Source organism: Leptidea sinapis, chromosome 26 (assembly GCF_905404315.1).
Source record: "Leptidea sinapis chromosome 26, ilLepSina1.1, whole genome shotgun sequence".
NCBI classification, from domain to species: domain Eukaryota; kingdom Metazoa; phylum Arthropoda; class Insecta; order Lepidoptera; family Pieridae; genus Leptidea; species Leptidea sinapis.
Genome location: NC_066290.1, coordinates 6,043,755 through 6,064,906, shown reverse-complemented (window position 1 = coordinate 6,064,906; position 21,152 = coordinate 6,043,755). Strand labels below are relative to the sequence as shown.

General features: G+C 34.3%; 1 protein-coding gene across 1 annotated transcript in view; it reads right to left on the bottom strand.

The window, feature by feature from the left end:
• LOC126972531 (cell adhesion molecule Dscam2-like) overlaps positions 1–21,152 on the bottom strand; it is a 157,434-nt gene that overhangs the window by 69,616 nt on the left and 66,666 nt on the right. Inside the window, exon 5 of the mRNA XM_050819358.1 lies at positions 2,927–3,005. Within this exon, the coding sequence (XP_050675315.1) occupies positions 2,927–3,005 (79 nt within the window). The remainder of the gene's footprint in view (positions 1–2,926; positions 3,006–21,152) is intronic.

Below are 21,152 nucleotides of genomic sequence, written 5' to 3'. Positions count from 1 at the left end.
GAACGAAACAATACTGAGTTATTAACAAAATAATTTAGAATCTCTAAGCTACAATTAGACTTATCCCAGCTGAGCATTTCAATAATTCACAAGCTTTAGCCGCTATGGCCAATCCGCAGTTCATTGCTTTAAACTTTTTCCGGTTACAAAATGGCGGCTTATTATTCGCTGTTCAATATATAAAGTTTTACAAGACATCACAAAATCTTCTCGTAAGTGCGAGGCAACATTTGAGATCTGCGCGACAACTGCAATGATAAAATAATATATTTTGAGTTCCGTTCTGTTCCGAGTCTGGCATGGTTCTAAGCGCCTAAGCTATGTTTTGACTTTTGACACTTAGCAGCGACATTACACAGATTATACATAGTTTGCGCATAATTCAGCATTCAATATTAGTCTATGGTTACGATGTTGTTACGATAAACGTTAAGGAATACGAACATTTGTTAGAGTAGGGTAGGTGCGATGTATTCGTGTTACTATCGTATCGTTCCGAATATATCGTTGTCGATTTTACAGAATAGACAACAGTGACCTCTACTTATCATAATGATAAGAAACAAGCTCCAAAATATTGGCCTATCTGAAAATTCCAAAATGCGCTTTTCAAGTTAATGTTAAGTAGCAAGATAACGAAATAAATAAAAAATGCACAAAAAAAATTACATATTTTGATAAAGAGAACAAGAACTGTCTCATGTGTACGATAAAATAATTACTGATTTTTCTTAAACCCCATTCTTATATTTTTTCTGAATCCTTAACTAATTTGTAACTAATTCATTATAGTATTGTATAATAGGCGTGTATAGTATTGTGTAACTTATATAGCTTGTAATTAGTTGTTAATTTGTATTAATTTTGTTTTGTGGTTTTAATCTTACCGTTGGTTACCTTTTAACTAAAAGTGTCGTATAAATTGTTGGATACTTCACTGGTGAAAGTGTGAGTTTTAAGATTTGTTAATATTTATCATAATACTGTTTATTTCCTATACATGAATAAATAAATAAATGATAAGTTTTACTTACAATATACTAGCGAATAGAAAAACAAAGCAAGAGGAAGAGATGAGTAAAAGATTCTGATAGACAACTCTTGAACAATGAGCTAAGCATCGAATGAGCTCCATAGTATTTTGATTATTAGTCTAGCTAATGCACACATTGTTTTTTTTTTTATGAAAATAAGGAACGAGACGAGCAGGACGTTCAGTTGATGGTAATTGATACGACCTGCCAATTACAATGCAGTGCCGCTCAGGATTAAAAGGCATTTATTTTCTCAAAATTTATTCCATTAGAATTGTATTTGATGTCATTTCTAATAACTACTAGATACTACTACCGCTTCGGAAACAAATGGTGCTCTGAGAGAGAAGAAGCGGCGCAAGAAACTCTCCAAGCATTCCTTTTTTGCGCTCTTTTCAATAAAAATATACAATATTGTACAGTCATTTCTATCGCTATAAAATAATCACAATCTAGTCCCAGGCTGTCCGATCATTTAGATATTCAGCAGTGGAGTAATAATATTTACGACAGAGCCATTTTTTTATAAAACATTTAAATTTATTTATAGATAATGCCTGAACAGTGGCTGGGACTTTATTATAGAAGTGTATACATTTACCCTTAAAGCTATAATGTATCTTATGAAGCCTACTAGAATAAGTTATAAGCAATCCCTTATTTCTAGTGTTAAAATAATGAAAATCACTATTAATAGCAAAAAGGTGACGATTTTTGTGATTCTTGAAAATCCCAAAAATTCTGAGCGGCACTACGATTGTGCACGTTTCCTTGAGACATATGTTGTTAAGTCTCATTTGTCCTGTAATTTCACTAGCTACGGCGCCCTCCAGATAGAAACACAGAAATGTTTACACATTACTGCCTCACGGCTGAATAGGCGCCGTTGTCGTACCCATAATCTAGCCGGCTTCCTGTGCAAAGGAGCCTCCTCTGATAAAGCAAAAGTGGCCACGAATCATCGGATTATACATTAATTACTGATTCCTTCAATTAAGCGATCACGAAAATTCATTGTTGACAGACATTAAAAATTGTTCCCAGAAATATTACATACATAATCAATGAACCTCTTATGAGCGACTTTGAACATTACTGCCACGAAATAAAGTGTTAATTTGAATGAATGGTGAAATTTTTGATGACTTTCTAATAGGCTTAATTTACCATGATATGACTCGGGAGGCTCTTTTGCACAAGATACCGGCTAGATTATGGGTTCCACAACGGCGCCTATTTCTTTTTTTTTTTGGAATATGAGGACAAACGAGCGTACGGGTCACCTGGTGTTAAGTAATCACCGCCGCCCACATTCTCTTGCAACACCAGAGGAATCATAAGAGCCGTGTCGGCCCTTAAGGAAGGTGTACGCACTTTTTTTGAAGGTACCCATGTCGTATCGTCCCGGAAACACCGCAGCAGGAAGCTCATTCCATTCATAGTAGTACGAGGAGAAAGCTCCTTGAAAACCGCACTGTGGAGGACCGCCACACATCCAGATGGTGGGGATGATATCCTAATTTGTGACGTGTCGTGCGAAGGTGGAATTTGCCGGCAGGAATCAGGTTTCAATTTCTGCCGAGAAGCAGAAATGTGTACTGTGTTTCGGTCTGAAGGGCGCGCTAGCTAGTGAAATTATTGGGTAATGGAGACCTAACATCTTATGCCTCAAGGGGTGGGTGTATCTAGGATTCTGAGTGGCATTGCATTGTAATGGGCAGGGCGCATTAGTTACCATCAGCTGAACGCCCTGCTCGTCTCGTCTCTTTTTGTCATAAAAAAGCCGATTGCAAGATTTTAAATCAAACTTCTATTCAATACAACACTCTTGTAAAATAAATTCCTTGTTAAATAAAATATGAGTATAACTGGCGAGTCGGAAGTTTACTTACTGGTTCTGTGATTGAATAAGTTGGTTGTCGGGAGAACTTTCCAATTCCACTGCTTTTTGCCTCTTCCGTTTATTGAAACCTGAAAAAGATCACTTTATTAATATGATTCTGAAGCGTTTTATAATTAAATTCGTTGTGCAACTTTCAATTGAATTCGTGATAATATTGGAATCATATTCGTTTTTTAAGAGCTAAAGTATTTTATTTAAGTTTTAAATAAATATTCGATATTGACTTGATATTTAACTTTAACTATCCCAGGAATACGTAGGTGCAACACATTCCGCAGTCTATGTTAAAGTCAGCATCACTTTTAACGTTAAATTTGACTAACTTATTTTTTTTTATATAATTATAACAGCTAATATGATACAACCCCCTAAATATTTAACATATTGACACAAAATTTACAGAAATACATGCAGATTCGGTAAGACCGTGAGTCTCGAAAGCGGATTCAGAGCTGAGATTATCAAATTCGTATTTTCTAGTGTCTATATTAGTGGCGTCACACTTTCTGGTGCGGAAATAATATGAACTACTCTCTCTGATAAAACCATCAAACATTGGACCAGAGAGTACGAAATTGTAGACTCGGCCCCTTTTTTTAGGGACGCATGTGTTCACTACTATACAACGATCAGGTCAGGATGATCGATAAGAGTCTAGGTCAGCGGAAGAAGCCAAATAATTTGTCAGGACGATAGCAAATGGAAGTTTGTAATATCCCTATATCTGGCCGACAAGTGGAACTGTATGTATGTACAGTTTACGCATGAGTTGAATGCAGTCGGGGCCTGGAGTAAAGAGAGGGTGCATCTCCCCCCCGCTGTCCGCACGTCTCGCCTCGCGCGCCTGCAGTGTAGTGATGTGCCATAGCTTACCGTGTTATCGCTTCGTACTAAAGTTAGAATCCTTTGATATTTCTTAATCATTTTTATTTATTTCTTATTAACAAATTACATAGGTAACAAAATTATTGTACATACATAAACTCATTTGAGTTTTACCGTGTACAATAAGGTCGTCGGTAGACATATAATATTATTTAAATTTAAAGTTTAATACTTAATTAACTACTTAAATTAAATTACTTATTTTTAAAGAAAAATGAAACAACTTTAAACTACATACAAATATTAATTATACAGAAAAAAAAACAAAACAAAAGCATAAACATTTAGGTGCTAAGAAATTTTATGAACAAGATTACAAACTAAATAACTTACAAATACCCTCAATATTAACACTACATTACACTTGATTTTATTAATGACTGATCTCTGTCCAACAGATTCCGTTCCAAAAAAAACGAGTTTTTATTCATCGCCAAGCATGATAAATGGCGAAAAATGCTTTAGACATGTGTTGAAGAAAGGCAGAACAAAAATTGGAGATTTAATTATTAGGATAAAATGATGAAAGAATTATTTTATTAATTTTTTCATCATTTTAACCTAGTGTAAAATGATAAACTTAAGGCATTGTTGAAATTTATCGACACTCTCATGATATTATAGTCATCAATTATAATAAGGTCACATCACTATTGTATTCCTGAACTCTGCATTCAACTCGTGCGTTATCTGTATTTATATTGACTGTTGTCTCTCAATATATTCTTGATATTAGAATACGGATATTAGCAAACTTTTAAAAGGCATAAAAGGCATTTATTTTCTCAAAATTGATTCCTTTAGAATTCTTTTTGATGTCATTTCTTATACTACTAGATACTACTACCGCTTCGGAAACAAATGGCGCTCTGAGAGAGAAGAAGCGGCGCAAGAAACTCTCGCAGCATTCTTTTTTTGCGCTCTTTTCAATAAAAATATACAATATTGTACAGTCGCTATAAAATAATCACAATCTAGTCCCAGGCTGTCCGATCATTTAGATATTCAGCAGTGGAGTAATAGGATTTACGACAGAGCCATTTTTTTATAAAACATTTAAATTTATTTATAGATAATGCCTGAACAGTGGCTGGGACTTTATTGTAGAAGTGTATACATTTACCCTTAAAGCTATTATGTATTTTTAGAAAGCAATTCATCAATTACCTTCTCAGATACACTTATTACATAAATGTACAAAAATAAAAATAACAATATACATTTAAACAAAATATAAGTTAACCTATTAAATACTAAACAACTTGCGTGCCAGATCTTTGCTCGTTGTGATTACTCAGAACCACAAGCTTACTAGCGTATAAACATATAGATAATATATTTTATAATAATAATCTTAATATATATAAATCTCGTGTCACAATGTTTGTCCTCATTGGACTCCTAAACTAATGAACGGATTTTAATGGTGATTACTTCATGGAGTGCAGTTTGGTCCAACTTGAGAGATAGGGTAGTTTTTATTTCGATTTGGGACCCATAAATATTTTTATTTTCAATATTTGTTTTGTATAGACATATTTTCTATGAGAGAATTTAGTGACGCACGGTTTGACAGTTCCGCTGTGAAACAATTTCATTCTAACAACAGGGAGCATATTTACGAAATAATTTTTGATGTTTTGAAATATAAAACAGTTGTTTTTTTACTATCTACAGAACAACGTCTGTCGGGGCAGCTAGTAATATAATATAATACTGACACACTCTTACACAAATTATCTCGCTCCAAACTAGACATAGCCTGTACTATGGGTACAATACAACGATATATTTAATACAATTTACTTATATAAACATACATAAATATAAACATCCATAATTCAGATACAAACATCCATATTCATCATATAAATGATTGCACGTACCGGGATTCGAACCCGGGACCTCTAGCTTAGTAGTCAGGTTCACTAACCATTCGGCTATATCGGTCGTCAATGATGCGTGACCAATTTTAATTTATCTAGTGGTGTAATTGGTTTAATATTTAAATCGGTTATAGTAACTATATCTATTCTTGCTGTATCTCCGTTAGTTTTGTTAGTATATTGTAAGTCAATGATCGCAACAGCGTGTTTTCTCAAATAAGTATAAGAGCGAGATATGGCCGGAAAAAACCCCATCTAGTTAATTATTTTTTTAATTTAAAATTTCGTTTCAACTTTTAAATCAGCCAAATCGTTAGAGCCGTTTACAAAATGTAGAAAAAAAGTATATCATATGTACTTTATATACATAAAATACCAATTACTAATTAATAAAATAATAAGAATATTTCAAACCACACCTACAACTATAAAAGTAAGAATTATTTTTTCTTTTCTTCTCGAGTTCTAAACTTATTTAGTATTTAGTAATTTTTTACTGTATTAGAGTTACCTATTATTAATTTTATATCACACTGATTCCATAAGAATGATACTGTGTTCGATAGTTTCTTTTAGTTTTACATAAAACTACTAGCTGAGCCAGCAAACGTTATATTGCCATATAAAGTAATTAAAAACATTTTAGGGATGCAACCGATTCTCAGACCTACCAAATATCGAATGCAATTTTGCAACCCTATTGCGGATCTGTAGATGGAACAGAATAATATAAAAATCGCGATACAAAAATATGGGTTGATCGTAGAGGGTTGAAAATTTAGGGTTGTATGTATTTTTTGTGCTGTATCATAAAAATATAAAAACAACAAATTTTGACCTCAAAACTAAAAAAAAAAATTTAAGGGACCACCCTTAACATTTAGGGGGATGAAAAATAGATATCCTCCGATTCTCCACCCTAGCCTATATGCACGCTAAGATTCACGAAAAGCGGTCGAGCCGTTTCGGAGGAGTTCAATTACGTACACCGTGACACGAGATTTTTATATATACCTAAGACTAGACTAGACCCAGCAAACGTTGTATTGCCGATATTAAAATCGCGATACAAAAGTAACTGTTGATCGTAGATGGGTGAAAATTTGAAGTTGTATTTATTAATGTTGACTCATAATAAAACAAATTTAAAAAAAAATGTCAAAAAAATAAAAAAATAAATTGGCGTGGGACCACCCTTAACATTTAGGGGGATAAAAATAGATGTCCGATTCTCAGACCTACACAATATGCACTCAAAATTTCATGATAATCGGTCAAGCCGTTTCGAAGGTGTTTAACTACAAACACCACGACGTCAGAATTTTATATATTAGATGTAAGATAAGAAACACACTCAAAAAGCGACAAACGTAGTTGGAATCGCACGACTTCGATATATGTTTTCGGTGTTCGGTGGTGCGGCCTCGGACAGTTCCCATTTGTATTTTTGGGCGTGTGCAATAAAATCAATAGCGTGAACTTTCCACGGTGCAGTGACCTAGTGCCGTTGTACGAATACGATCTACTCGTATATGTCACTATCGTATACAGTTTCTACCAACCTACTTGTTAATATTGACACACATTTGCAAACGTTACTGGAAAGCAAAATTTATGTGGCACGCAATTATCAAGCTTTTTTGTGTATCTACGTTTTTTCAAATAGGTTAAAAATCTCTATTGGTTAATACCCAGCTCTTCCGCTATATACTACGACTGATTTGCCAAGGTTTCTCTTGAGCGCTCTTACCAAGTGAGCCAACCGTTCAAGTGATTCATGGATCGTAAATCTTGGTATGTCCTGTTCAACTATCAGGTTGTGGCTTCATCTACTCTACAGTTGTCTGCTCAACCCCAATATTTGCGTATTAGGAAATTGCCTTGATGTCGCTCTTGCTAATCTTAACAATTTTATATTATTAAGTGATATTTTTTATGAAAATAAGGGACGAGACGAGCAGGACGTTCAGCTAATGTTAATTGATACGCCCTACCTACTACGATGCAAAGCCGCTCAGGATTCTTGAAAAACCTAATAATTTTGAACGGCACTATAATTGCGCTCGTCACCATGAGACTTAAGATGTTAAGTGTCATTTGCCCAGTAATTTCACTAGCTACGGCGCCCTTCAGACCGAAACACAGTAATGTTTACACATTACTGCTACACGGCAGAAATAGTCGCCGTACTAATCTCGCCGGCTTCCTGTGCAAAGGAGCCTCCCACTGGAAATCCGTCACTTCTGGGATTAATTATTTAAATTAAATTTTGTAACAAAATTTATGAACAAACCGGGATTCAACCCGTGTCTCTTGGGTTTCGTCCGAGCATAGAACAGATAGTTTTTTCTGTTCCGTGCGTCCGAGCGCTCTTACCAACTGAGCCAACGTTTCTCTTCCTAGTATATCTTGTTCAAATTTTTCCACTTATTCAAAAATTTGGTATATTTTACTCACGTATATTTTATCCGTAAAGTCTGGGCCAACAGAAAAACATACATCTTTGACATCAAAATTGCTGGATTTAAAATGCTTAAACAAACTTTGTGTTACTCTAACCGACACTGCATTAGGTCTATAAACGTCACAATTTTTAGCCTTCGTTCCAATTCTTAGCCTGCGTTGCATTTAATCGATATTGTATTAAGATTTATTTAAATAATTTATACGTCTCGATAGACCCTCCTTCTGCTAGAGAACCGATTAAAACAGGCCAGGTTTATTACTTAAGAGTGCGTGACAAGCTACGTCTTACACTCGCGATATGTATGTCACTTTGTTACTGTACATACACAACATAAGTTTAAAGATTCAAAATAGCTATGACAAAATAAAAACAACTTGGAAAATTATAAATGAGGAGATCGGTAAAACAAATAAGAGAAATAATGAATTCAAATCAAAAATTGGTAACAGAAACATAAAAACAGATTCTGAAATCGCAGATACATTTGAAAAGTTTTTTAATGATATACCGGTCTCTACGACAAAATATCCAAATTCCTCACCTATATGCAATGAAACTGCTACAGAAAAACTTATCTTTATATAATACAAACTTTAAACTTCAAGCATGTTGATTGCATAGAGATTATTAGAACGTTTAGGCTAATTAGCGTTAGGAAAACTAAAGATCTCTGGGGAATCTCTGTTAACGTAGTGAAATCTGTAATAGAAATTGTAGCCACAGACTTAGCTTTAATTTTCAATAAGTGTGTAGATTGCGGTATATTTTCAAAACTACTGAAACAGAGCAAGATCACTCCTATATTTAAGTCGGGAGATAAAGCTGACCCCACCAATTTTAGACCCATATCAGTACTACCAACCTTTAGCAAATTTTCGAAAAAATTATGTTAATGCAATTAATTAACCATTTTTACAATAATAACCTCATGCATAATAAACAATATGGTGTTACTCAAGGTCTTTCAACCACAGATGCTAGTATCGAGTTAATAAGAAATATCTTGGATGCTTGGGAGGATTCATGTGATGCGTTAGGAATGTTTTGTTATTTATCCAAGGCTGCTGCTTATCGACTGCGTCCATCATGAAACCTAACTTAAAAATATTACCACTATGGGGTTAGAAATGATTCTCTAGATTTAATAAAATCGTATTTGTATAATAGGATTCAAAGAGGAGACATTAATGGAAAAAGATCAACTTGCTCTATCATATCAATGGATGTACCACAGGGCTCAATCTTGGGTCCTTTTTTGTTCCTGGCTTACGTCAATGATTTACCATATCTTATCAAAATAAACATGATATTATTCTGTTTGCTGATGATACATCTTTGTTATTTAAAATAAAACGCCAGAAAAAAAGTTCTGTCAGGTTGACGGACGACGACATTGCTGAAGTATTAAATTGGTTTAATGTTAATAACTTACTTTTAAACGAAAGGAAAACAAAATGTATAAGGTTTACACTTTCAAATATAAAGCACCAACCAACACCTATAACACTTAATAATGACAAACTGGATGTAGTAGAAACGACAACATTCCTAGGCATTACATTAGACTTTAAGCTACAATGGGGTGCTCATATAAAAAACTTATGTAATCGACTTAGCTCTGCAGTATTTGCGAAAAAAGAAATTAGGCAGCTGACAGATGTTGAAACGGCTAGACTTGTATATTTCAGCTACTTTCATAGTGTCATGTCTTACGGAATTATATTGTGGGGTAGGGCTGCAGATATTGACAACATATTTGTGCTGCAGAAAAGAGCAATTCGAGCAGTCTATAAAATGCGTTCAAGGGATTCATTGAGAGAAAAGTTTAGTGAAATTAATATTATGACAGTACACTGTCAGTACATATACGTCCTATACGCTCATAAACATATAAGCCAATTTAAAAAGAATAGTGATGTACAAAGTGTCAATACTCGAAACAAACATTAACTCGCAATTCCATCTACTAGGCTCCGTAAAATTGCTAAATCTTTTAAAGTGGATTGTGTTATGTTTTATAATAAACTCCCAAATGATATAAAAATATTACCTATAAAAAATTTAAATATATCGTAAAAAATAAATTAACATCTAAGGCCTTATTATAATGTGAAAGATTATTTGAATGATAAAGATAGTTGGAATTAATGTTCTAAGTTTTGTTAATGAATATTGTTATACTCATTTGAATGCTATTTTAACTTTTGTACTTCATCCTGACTTGCACTAAATAACTTATAAAGTTTTACAGTGAATAGAGATTTTTTTGACTTTTGACTATTGCTCAAAATAGAGGTTAACTGTCAACCTCAATTTTGTCGGCGATTTTACAGCTGTGAATACACAGTCTATTTATATACAACTTCTTTATTAGGTTCACTCATTTTTACAGAAATAAAAATATTTGAAAACTGAGCCGACCACAGTGCGAACAATTTTTGGACAGTAGCAATCAGTTTAAAAGGCATAAAAGGGATTTATTTTCTCAAAATTGATTCTTTTCAAATTCTTTTTGGTGTCATTTCTAATATAATAGATACTACTACCACTTCGGAAACAAATGGCGCTCTGAGAGAGAAGAAGCGGCGCAAGAAACTCTCCCAGCATTCTTTTTTTGAGCTATTTTTAATAAAAATATACAACTCTACTCGACTTAAACATTACCCTAGTCCGAGCAACGATTGTTCCAGAATAGGCTTTATAGACCAGGGTCGATAATTTTTGAAACCAAAAAAATAATAGGATGATGAAACTCATGGGGAGTGGAAAAGGGGTTGTTATATTCTTTTCCTATTCCAATAGGTTTCCTCCTGCTATTATTTTTCAGTTTCTATCATTTTCAAAGGCTTCAACACTGGTCTACTAGCCTATGGTGGGGCTATGGACTGACGCTGAAACGTGTCATTGTCACAACTCACAAGGATACAGTTTATAAGTAGCATTTACTATAATACTAGTTATTGTTTGAACAGAGCTCATAATTCGACCCTCCTTCATTTAATTTTTAAATTAGAACTTTATTGGGGTTTATTTGTCGAAGACAACTGTGTGTATCATTAAAGCAGTACCTAGTGTGTGCAATACTTATTTTATTAATATAAAGTATGTAAGGCATTTTATACGAAGAAAAATAGCTTTATGTACTTCTTCTCCATATAAAGTGGAAGTATAGTTATTCCAAATTTTAAACTTTTTGTTTTTATCTTACGTTTCTCACTATAGAATTACATGACAGGGAGAAGTAATTTTAAACTTGGAGTTACTTTTAATTACATTTATTAATAAGACAGTAACTGTGTTATATTTCACGGTCATCCGTTCGCTTTTTTTTTTTAAAAGGGGTACAAAGTTTTAGCGTAACGTTAGGTATAAAATGTCTATCTAATGTATAAAATTCTCGTGTCATGGTGTTAAACATTGAACTCCTCCGAAACGGCTTGAACGATTCTCATGAAATAGTAGTAGGTCTGAGAATCGGACAACATCCCCCTAAATGTTAAGGGTGGTCCACGAAAAAGTTTTTTTTTTATTTTTTTCGACATTTTTTTTAAATTTGTTTGATTATGAGTCTGATTAATATATCTTAGAATCTGATTATTTCAACCATCTACGATCAACAGTTACTTTTGTATTGCGGTTTTAATATCGGCAATACAACGTTTGCTGGGTCAGCTAGTTTACATATATAGATGACTGACGTACAAAAATAAATATGATCATAATAAGAATATCAGCAGTATAAAAGTATGAATAAATAAGCCCGCAAATATATTGAGTTACTTCAAAACCAACATAACATAGTTACTGTTTCAACAAGAGAATGCAGAAATGCAAGTATAACACAATTTGCCTGCCGACATCCGAACGGGGCGCACACGATTTATAAACAGTAAAAACCATTATACATGAAATGTTTTGCTCAATCCAAAGGAGAATACGCAACTAAAACGTGGCACTTGAAAAAGATAAAAAATCCATTTTGAATGCGCATATTTCCCCCCGTGCGGGAGGCGTACAGATAGACAAAGCCCTCTGAAATTACAGTCTTGCTTTTAAATGCAGGAATGAAATGTCTCGTTCCTTCAAAGCTTTGCAAGTTTGTTCAATGTGTTGTGGCCGACAATCCTAATATCTGGACGCCTCCGTTATAATAATTATTTTGAATAGCTGCAACCCGCAGTGTTATACCGAATATTTAGAAAAAAAATAAAGTTTCTGAATTATTTTGTACATTTGTGCAAAATAAAAAAATAAAGAAGTTACTTGTACGTAAATTTTGATGACAGTTTCACAATTACTTGACCATAACGATGTTAAGATAGGAGACTCGAATATCCGGATAGCATATAAAAGATCGAAGTCGAGTATCGTTAATTTGCTCCTAAGAATAGATTCCGTTACTTTCTCATGGATCCCATTATCAGAACCTAACCAACCTCGCATCAAACTACAATTGAAGTACATATTTACCAATACCAATAAAAAAAGAATCATCGAAATCGGCTGGCGTGATATTGAATTGTTCTTCCATTTGTCACGCAAACACTTATTGTAAACTTAAGACTTATACGGAACCAAATAGGGATCAAACGGGAAGCTTTTAAATAAAAAAAGAATAATCAAAATCGGTTAACACAGTCGAAAGTTCAGAGGTGACAAACATAAAAAAATACAGTCGAATTCCTTCTTTTTTTGAAGTCGGTTAAAAAAGAAGATTGATTGCTGTCTACAGCAAATACCACCTCCGGGGCAACAAGTGGCGCTAAACTTCGCAATGACAACTATGATAAATATTATCTCGACTCCTCGTGAAAACGACCTCTGCATAGGTGACGAAACGTCGGGTTAAATAAAACATTAATTAAAATTTACTTTCGCGAAAAAATAGAATGTAAAAGTACAGTTACAATCACAGGGGTTTTAATCCTTTAAAAAGTATTTTATTGAAATGTGTAACACATACATTTCGACATAAGAAAATACTGTGGCTAGCTTGAATAGATAACTGTATTTTATAGTGTCGTGGCCATTTTATACCCTTTATATTATCTTCGAATGTCTATATTATCTATGTATCGATGTATGTGGTAGGTATTTACTTAGAAATTATAATATAATCAATTTTATTTAGATATTATATACTATTTTGATTTCTATGAATATAGTGTTCCTGATGTACCAACGAACATACTGGTATTACTAACACGGCAAGATATATTAAACTTGTAAGAAGCCATTCGAAGTCACAGGATAAGGTATCTAATACAATCACACGAAAATCGTGGAATTGAAAATAAAAGTTGGCATAAGCGATTCTCGGAGGCAAGACACTGTGTAAATAGGAGTACGTGACTTGAATGCCTTACTTAACTGTTCAGCTTTCACTTTTAAAATTAAGACGTACCATTTAGATTGTAGGTCTGTGAAAATGAAAAGTTCGTACCTTATATTTTAAACATAGGCCGACAGAAAATTTACCACCAAACTTTATCCTGGTTTTTTAATATATAAAAAAGTGTAAAGTACTATCTTAGGCGGCGTTTAGTGCTCGACCGGCCGCCAGCGCTGTCGTCGGTCGAGCGTAGCGCGTACCCGTACGCACTGACCATGTTGGGTTTAGTGCTCAGCTGACAGCGAGCTTGATTGCGCGTGTACAATTGCAGTATATTGTCGACGTAGCGCGTCAGCCGACCAAAGATTCTCGTTAGGGCGACGTCGTAGCTGTACGCGCGCAGCGATTCATCAGCGCTGGACTGTGCGCTTCATATGTTTTCATCATTATAGCTAGCTTGACTGACGTCAGCGCTAACCGTCGGTCGAACACTAAATGCAGCCTAAGCAACTGAGATTACACATACCAGAATAGTAACAAGTGTCTCGAAGAAATATTTAAGAATTTTTGAAATGTTGCGTCATGTATTTAGAATTAAGGGCTTACAAGGTACTCTGGGTTAGTTTCATAGAAATTTTAAGAAGTTAATAGAAATTTTATAACTGCTAATTCCTTATGTATATTACATTGATAATAATTGCTTATGCTTGCAATCCTCTGTTTTTACAGGGACTTGTGCAGCAATGGTGTAAGAAATTACGGCAAAACGAATAAATTGAGAATTTCATAACGAGAAATGATCACCAAATCTTTTGATTCACTTAGTTGTAGGTTGTGTAAGAGATAGAGAATACTGAAATACATCATGTCAAACGCGGCTATGTCACTACGAGTACCTTTGATAATATCTTCTATACGTATAGATAGACTGTGACAGCTATGAACACGTTGAAAATATAGCGGCGTACTGATAGCAAAGCACGCACACTAACAAAAAGTGACATACGAATCGCGAGTGTAAGACGTAGCTGTCACGCACACTAAAGAAATAAACCTGGCCTGTTGTGATGTGTTGCCTAATATCTAGGGGCTCTAAATAATAAATTATGGCTATATAATAATAATAAAGCTCTAAATGTATAAATTATTTAAGACTAGTACTTTCTTATATCAATTTCTCTTATTAGTTTAGAAGTGTTGTCAGCAACACTGTATGAGGACTAAATAATCGACCGATTTAGCTATTTCACAACGTGACAATACGGCTATTGAATCAATTTTTGTGCATATCTTCGTAGTAATTATATTCAAAGTATTTTTGCAGGAACCCTTACCCTATTAATTTTTTACAGTATAAGCTTCAGACACCTCTCATAACATATGCTACTCGTATCTGACAAAGGAAAGCCAGTCAAAATTAATCCAGCCGTTTCACATTATCCGTAATAGACACATGTATACAAGGAAATCAGACAGAAAACTTAGTTTAAATTGTTTATTTGGTTAAATAAAAAGCATACTATTATTGCTATTACAAACTAGTACTATTAAATTGAATTATCGCTTCAGTTAATTAATATTCTTCAAGCTAACTATAATTTTCAGCTATTTTGAACTTAAATCAAATTAATAATCAACTGAAATCAACTGTTCGAAGTAAATCCATCGAACAGCATTATATTACAAATATTGCTTAGTAGATAAAATTAATTGTAATAAAACCATGTGTTGTTGCCTTTAGTAAGGCAGTACGCGGGTGACCACATTGATCGGGATGGTCCTAGTTACCACTAACCATTTGTCTATAACCATTACAGGACTGGTCCGAGTAACCATTTTAACCAATTAATAGTAGAGATCCGCTTACTCACAAGTAGAACCAATAATTATAGTTATTTAGCAAGTGTCATAGATTAATTTAGTATCGTAAGTAAATAAATACTCTTACCATAAAACCAATATAGATATCTACCCCTAAGTGCACTCCTTTTCATGGTCCTTCGAGCCTCGAACATCAACATTATTTGATTCTATTAATGAAATATCAGAATCAAGGCCTGTATAATATCACATTCCACATGACATTAGCTAGCGTTTGTCAAAGCTAACAAGATTAAGCAATATTTTATTCGCCTCTGTGACTTAATAGCAACGGGTCGGCTCAAATTCAATTTATCTCGAATAACAAAGCGACAAATTATCGTCCTAATTCCCTGCTGTAATGTGGCCTCGTAAACATTTTGTTTGCAACGCATGGGGTACAATAGCCACCCGCCCGAATCATTAGAGTGGTTCAGACAATTTTACAAATACTTTGTCTTCATTGCTAGCTGTCTCTTGGGTGAAGAACAAATGGGATCTGAACAAAGACTCGCTTTTCTTGTTTTTTACTGACCGTCGTGTTTGACGATGTTTTAAAGATTCCGTTTACAGAAGGAACAACGGTACGAATATAGACTTTACTTACGTAAAACTTAGTTGAAGCTAAGCATAATCTTTGATTTCGTTTTTATAGTCATTTGATAGCTGAGATTACGATAAGCTTAAGCTAAGCATATAATAATATAATATATAATATAATATTGACACACTTTTAACACAAATTATCTTGCCCCAAATTAGGCATATAATAGCCTGTGTAATGGGTTGCAAGACAACGATATATTTAATACAATATTCTTACTTAAACATACATAAATACATATAAACACCCATGACTCGTAAACAAACATCCATATTCATCATATAAATGCTTGCACCTACCGGGATTCGAACCCTACCTCTAGCTTAGTAGGTAGGTTCGCTAACCACTCGACTATACAGGTCGTCAGCTATGCAAGTTTTCGTTGTATCACACACAGCTAAGTCATACGTAAGTAAACACTGAACAAAGTCTATGTACGCTTTATAGATTGATATCTATAAAGCGTACATAGACCCAGCTGATGCTTTAGTCGTATTGTGCATACGATCTTACGTTGTTTGTTTTAGATCTGTTGTTTTATAATAATAATAATAATAAATCTTTATTTGTTGCAAAAAAAATACAATTTTGCTTAAAATTACCCTCGACCCCCAAACTAGGGCAGCCCGTGACATGGGGGTCAGTCTCTTCCAAGTTGTGCATTGTAAAATGTCAAATAACAAACATCAACGTATAAAAATTACATTTTATAAATTGTGATCGTGATTGACTTCTATTTTGTCATTAACTTTAGTCTGTGGTAAACGCAATTCATCTGAAACATGTCATCAATATGTTTTCACAGCTCCTTCTTCTTCAGGCTTCTTTTTTACTGGACTCAAAATCACGCTCAAAAATTATCTTAACAATGCCTTCACGTCTATCAGACAGAGTTTTCGTTCAGTTGTGTTTTGACCACGCTTTGAATACAACGCCACGCAACGACAAAGCGAATAACAGCTGTCCAAATAATAATATATCCAAACTTAAAAAGTTTAGTGTCGTAGTTCAGGTAAGTGCCCTTAAAATTAACAAAATTATGTAATTAAATTGACGTTTTAAATCATTTTGCTAAATAATTATATTTCAATTGCTAAAACAAAACGTTCTTGCCTCGTGTTCGCATTCGTCTCCGCGTGACGTATTGTCGTTACTTCTAATGAGCGTATACAGTAGTGTTTGAACATTACTGCCACTAAATAAGGTGTTAATTAAAATGAATGTTTTAGTAATATATGTTTGAGTTAATACGTATATACAACGCCACTTGGATATTTTTTGATCACCTTTTAATAGGGATTGGGATTCTATTAGTTTATTGTACGACACTGCTGTTACCACATAATTTAGCTGAAATAGATCTTTACTAAGCCGGTCTATGCCTCCTTTAATTACCTTCAAAATAAGCATAGGTACTTCATTGAATTGAATATCCGTTAAGTAGAGTATCTAGCGGTTTTAAGTTATGGTGAATCAACTACAATATTTTTTTTCTATGATATAATGGTAAGAATTCATCTTTCATAATTTATACATCTAAATAGAGCCTCTTGGTGCTAGATAACTAATGAAAACAGGCCCGGTTTATTACTTTAGTGTGCGTGATAAGCTACTTCTACTTACACTCGTGATTTGTATGTCACATTGTGTTAGTGTGCGTGCATTGCGCAACGGAGGCGCGACGTTTTCACATCTATCACACACTATCTTGACGTATAAATGATCTAAAGGATTCATAATATGTGACAAAATTTTATAGAATTTATTATTCAAACAAATCTTATAACTATATTTACAATACTATGACTACATAAAATTAAAACTATCATTACGTGGAAGCGTACCAAGAATACTGGCAGCATTTCCACGTTGGATAGCATGACCGAGATAGCTGCCAGCGCTTGGGTTTCCAGTAGCCTTATTGAGGCGCGAAGATAGTATTTTGAACATTCTTCGCGCCTCTGGGCCCCACGGGCCAAGTATCTCGACACCAAACGCCACAAAGACTCACTGAGACCAACATATTTGCGACGTTTGCTGTGACCAGCAGTCGAAGCAGTAGCCCCAGCACCAACTGACGTAACTTGGACATGAGAAGGAGCTAGAGTGTCGAAGCAAGTCGCGTTCCACATCAGCGCCCTTCCCCGTGCCCAAGCCACCATCGCTTGCCATCGCGTTATAATTTTATTTTATACTAATTAAATTTGCCGCATAACAGAACTTTACAACTACAGTAACGAATAATTTATTCTAAATTTATGATAATTTAAAACAATCTTCCTTTGAAATATTTTTTTAACTTGAAAAGGTTCAAACAACAGGGTCGTGTGAATATAAACCTGTGAAATTGTAAGCGGTTCGTTTCAATTTCAACTCTTTATGAGCTCTAAGGTATCAAAGGGAGAGAGATATTGCGCTCACTGTTTGACTCACAAGAGTAATTCCAGCTGGTTTTGTTTTGCGGCGTGTGTATGAGAGACGTATAATACGAACAATGTCGCTATTTTGCGTAAAGATTAGGGTGAATGTTGGCTTCTTTGCGAAATATAAACAATGAAATAATTTTTAATTAGTACGAATGCCTTAGTCTTATAGGTATGAGTTTAAGTATTAAATAAATTAAAAATAAAAAAGCCTGTTGCAATAAAGAGTTATAAATTATAATTGCTAGGGTTTAACTTTTGGAAATAGTACTTAAAGTATTATTTTTCTTTATGTTTCAATGTTTAGTCAAAATATTTCAAATATTTCTTATAAATTGCTGAATTTACCATATGTACGTAAAAAGCTGAGCTCATGAGAAGAACATATAAGAAACTCAACGGCCACTCTTTTCAATCAAATAGAATTTTACAATGGCTGTAATATAAATCACAAATTAGTTTGTAAGATGCTGCATCCAATATATGAATTGTTATTAATTAATATTTTTATAAGTATTTCATAAAAAGTAATAAAGACACAAATGTTGGTATATTGGATCAACCTATAGAGCTTCGACTCATTGCTTGTGGTGGACTGATGGCTCCGTTCTATCGCCTCACCAATCACCAGAGGCACTAGTGATGTGCCGCAATATACGATCATATCACACAGCGTTGCAAAGACACGCCGTTATATGGTGTTTTTCAATAAGCTTCACGGTACTTTGGTTACTTTGGTTGGCTAGATAATGGGTCCTACAACGGAGCCTATTTCCACCCTGAAGCAGTAATGAGAAAGCATTACTGTGTTTCGGTCTAAAAGGCGCCGTAGCTAGAGAAATTACTGGGCAAATGATACTTAACATCTTGTCTCTAGGTGACGAGCGCAATTCTAGTGCCGCTCAGATTTTTTGGGTTTTTCGAGAATTCTAAGCGGCACTGTATTGTAATGGGCAGGGCGTATTACCTTCAGCTGAACGTCCTGCTCAACTCTTCCCTTATTATCATAAAAAAAAGCTTTCAGGACGATACACACATACACAGGCACTTTTAAAATAAACGCCTTCACCTTTCTAATAGGCCGGGAGCGCTTCTGTGATTCCCCTGCAGGAGTGTAGCGGTGCTCACTTAACATCAGGAGCACTCGTTGGTACTCTCAATAAAAAAATGTATACAGTCGAACAAAAATATTTAAAGAAAACACTTTTAAAGGATTAAACTGCGTGTAATTGCAACTGTGTTTTTACATTAGATTTTTGCGTAAAAGAGATCTGGAAAGGTCTTGATAACTTGTAACTTTTACGCAAAAAATCTAATGTAAAAACACAGTTACAATTACATGCATTTTATTTCTTCAAAAGTGATTTCTTTAAATATGTAACACTCGCGTTAATCAAAGAAAATACAATATAAAAAAATATACAAGTTTAAGTTATATTATTAAGTAAAATTTTCTCAAGTAGGTACCTAAGTATTAATTTAGCCTGAAATCGCGGTTAAATATGAAAAATTAAAAACAAGAACGCTCTCTGAAAGAATGGTACCTGAATGACTTGCTTTGTTCGTTGAAGATGCCTTTTGATATCACACACGTACCTGGGGAATGTTTTTAGGCCATGCTGTATGTAGACTATTATTATTTTCAAGCGTGGAATGTTAAAGGGAATTTTATATAACTTACAATAATTATTAGTTCGTACAAACTTGTAATGTATGTGTATGTTTGTTGGGGTCAAATCTTACAAGAGATTGCGGTGTTTCCGGGACGATATGACATGGGTACCTTCAAAGAAAGCGCGTACACCTTCCTTAAAGGCCGGCAACGCTCCTGTGATTCCGCCGGTGTTGCAAGAGATTGTGGGCGGCGGTGATCACTTAACAACAGGTGACCCGTACGCTCGTTTGTCCTCCTATTCCATGAAAAAAAAGAAAGAGAGTTTTATACTTGTTACGCTTAACCCATTGGGATGAAATTTAAAATGTTTGCTAATTTCCGAAGGTCAATACGTTTGAAGTGAAATTATGTTTAAGTATGCTGAGGCACTTTACTTTGCGCAAGATTTGGCTTAGTATCCAGCAATCCATATCGGCGTACACAAGTGAAAATAACTACATTCCTAGCCAAAGTTCAAAATGACAAAAAAACTTCTGCCCGAATAAAATTACCTGGACAAGACAACAAGCTTATCTACGACGACCTGTATAGCCGAGTGGTTAGCAATCCTACCTACTAAGCTAGAGGTCCCGGGTTCCAATCCCGGTAGGTGCAAGCATTTATATGATGAATATGGATGTTTGTTTCCGAGTCATGGATGATTAAATGTATTTATGTATGTTTATATGAATTTATGTATGTTTAAGTAAGTATATTGTATTAAATATATCATTGTCTTGTAACCCATAACACAGGCTATATATGCTTAACTTGGGGCAAGATAATTTGTGTAAAAAGTGTGTCAATATTATATTATTATTATTATCTAACGATAAGTAAAAGTTTTATTAATAAATTCCGTCACGGCAACAAATAAATATTAGTACTAATCCTTACCTACTTCATAATAATGTGTTACTTTCACTACTGGTACTGCTATGTGAATAAATAAATAAAAAACTGAGGCATTAAATACTCTAGGTATTCAAAAATACATAGTTTTTGAAACCGTAATTCCATACTGAATATATATAATAAATATATATCGTGTAACGGTTCTAAATCTGACGGTTGGTGTAACGCTAAAATCTGACGCTTTGCTCC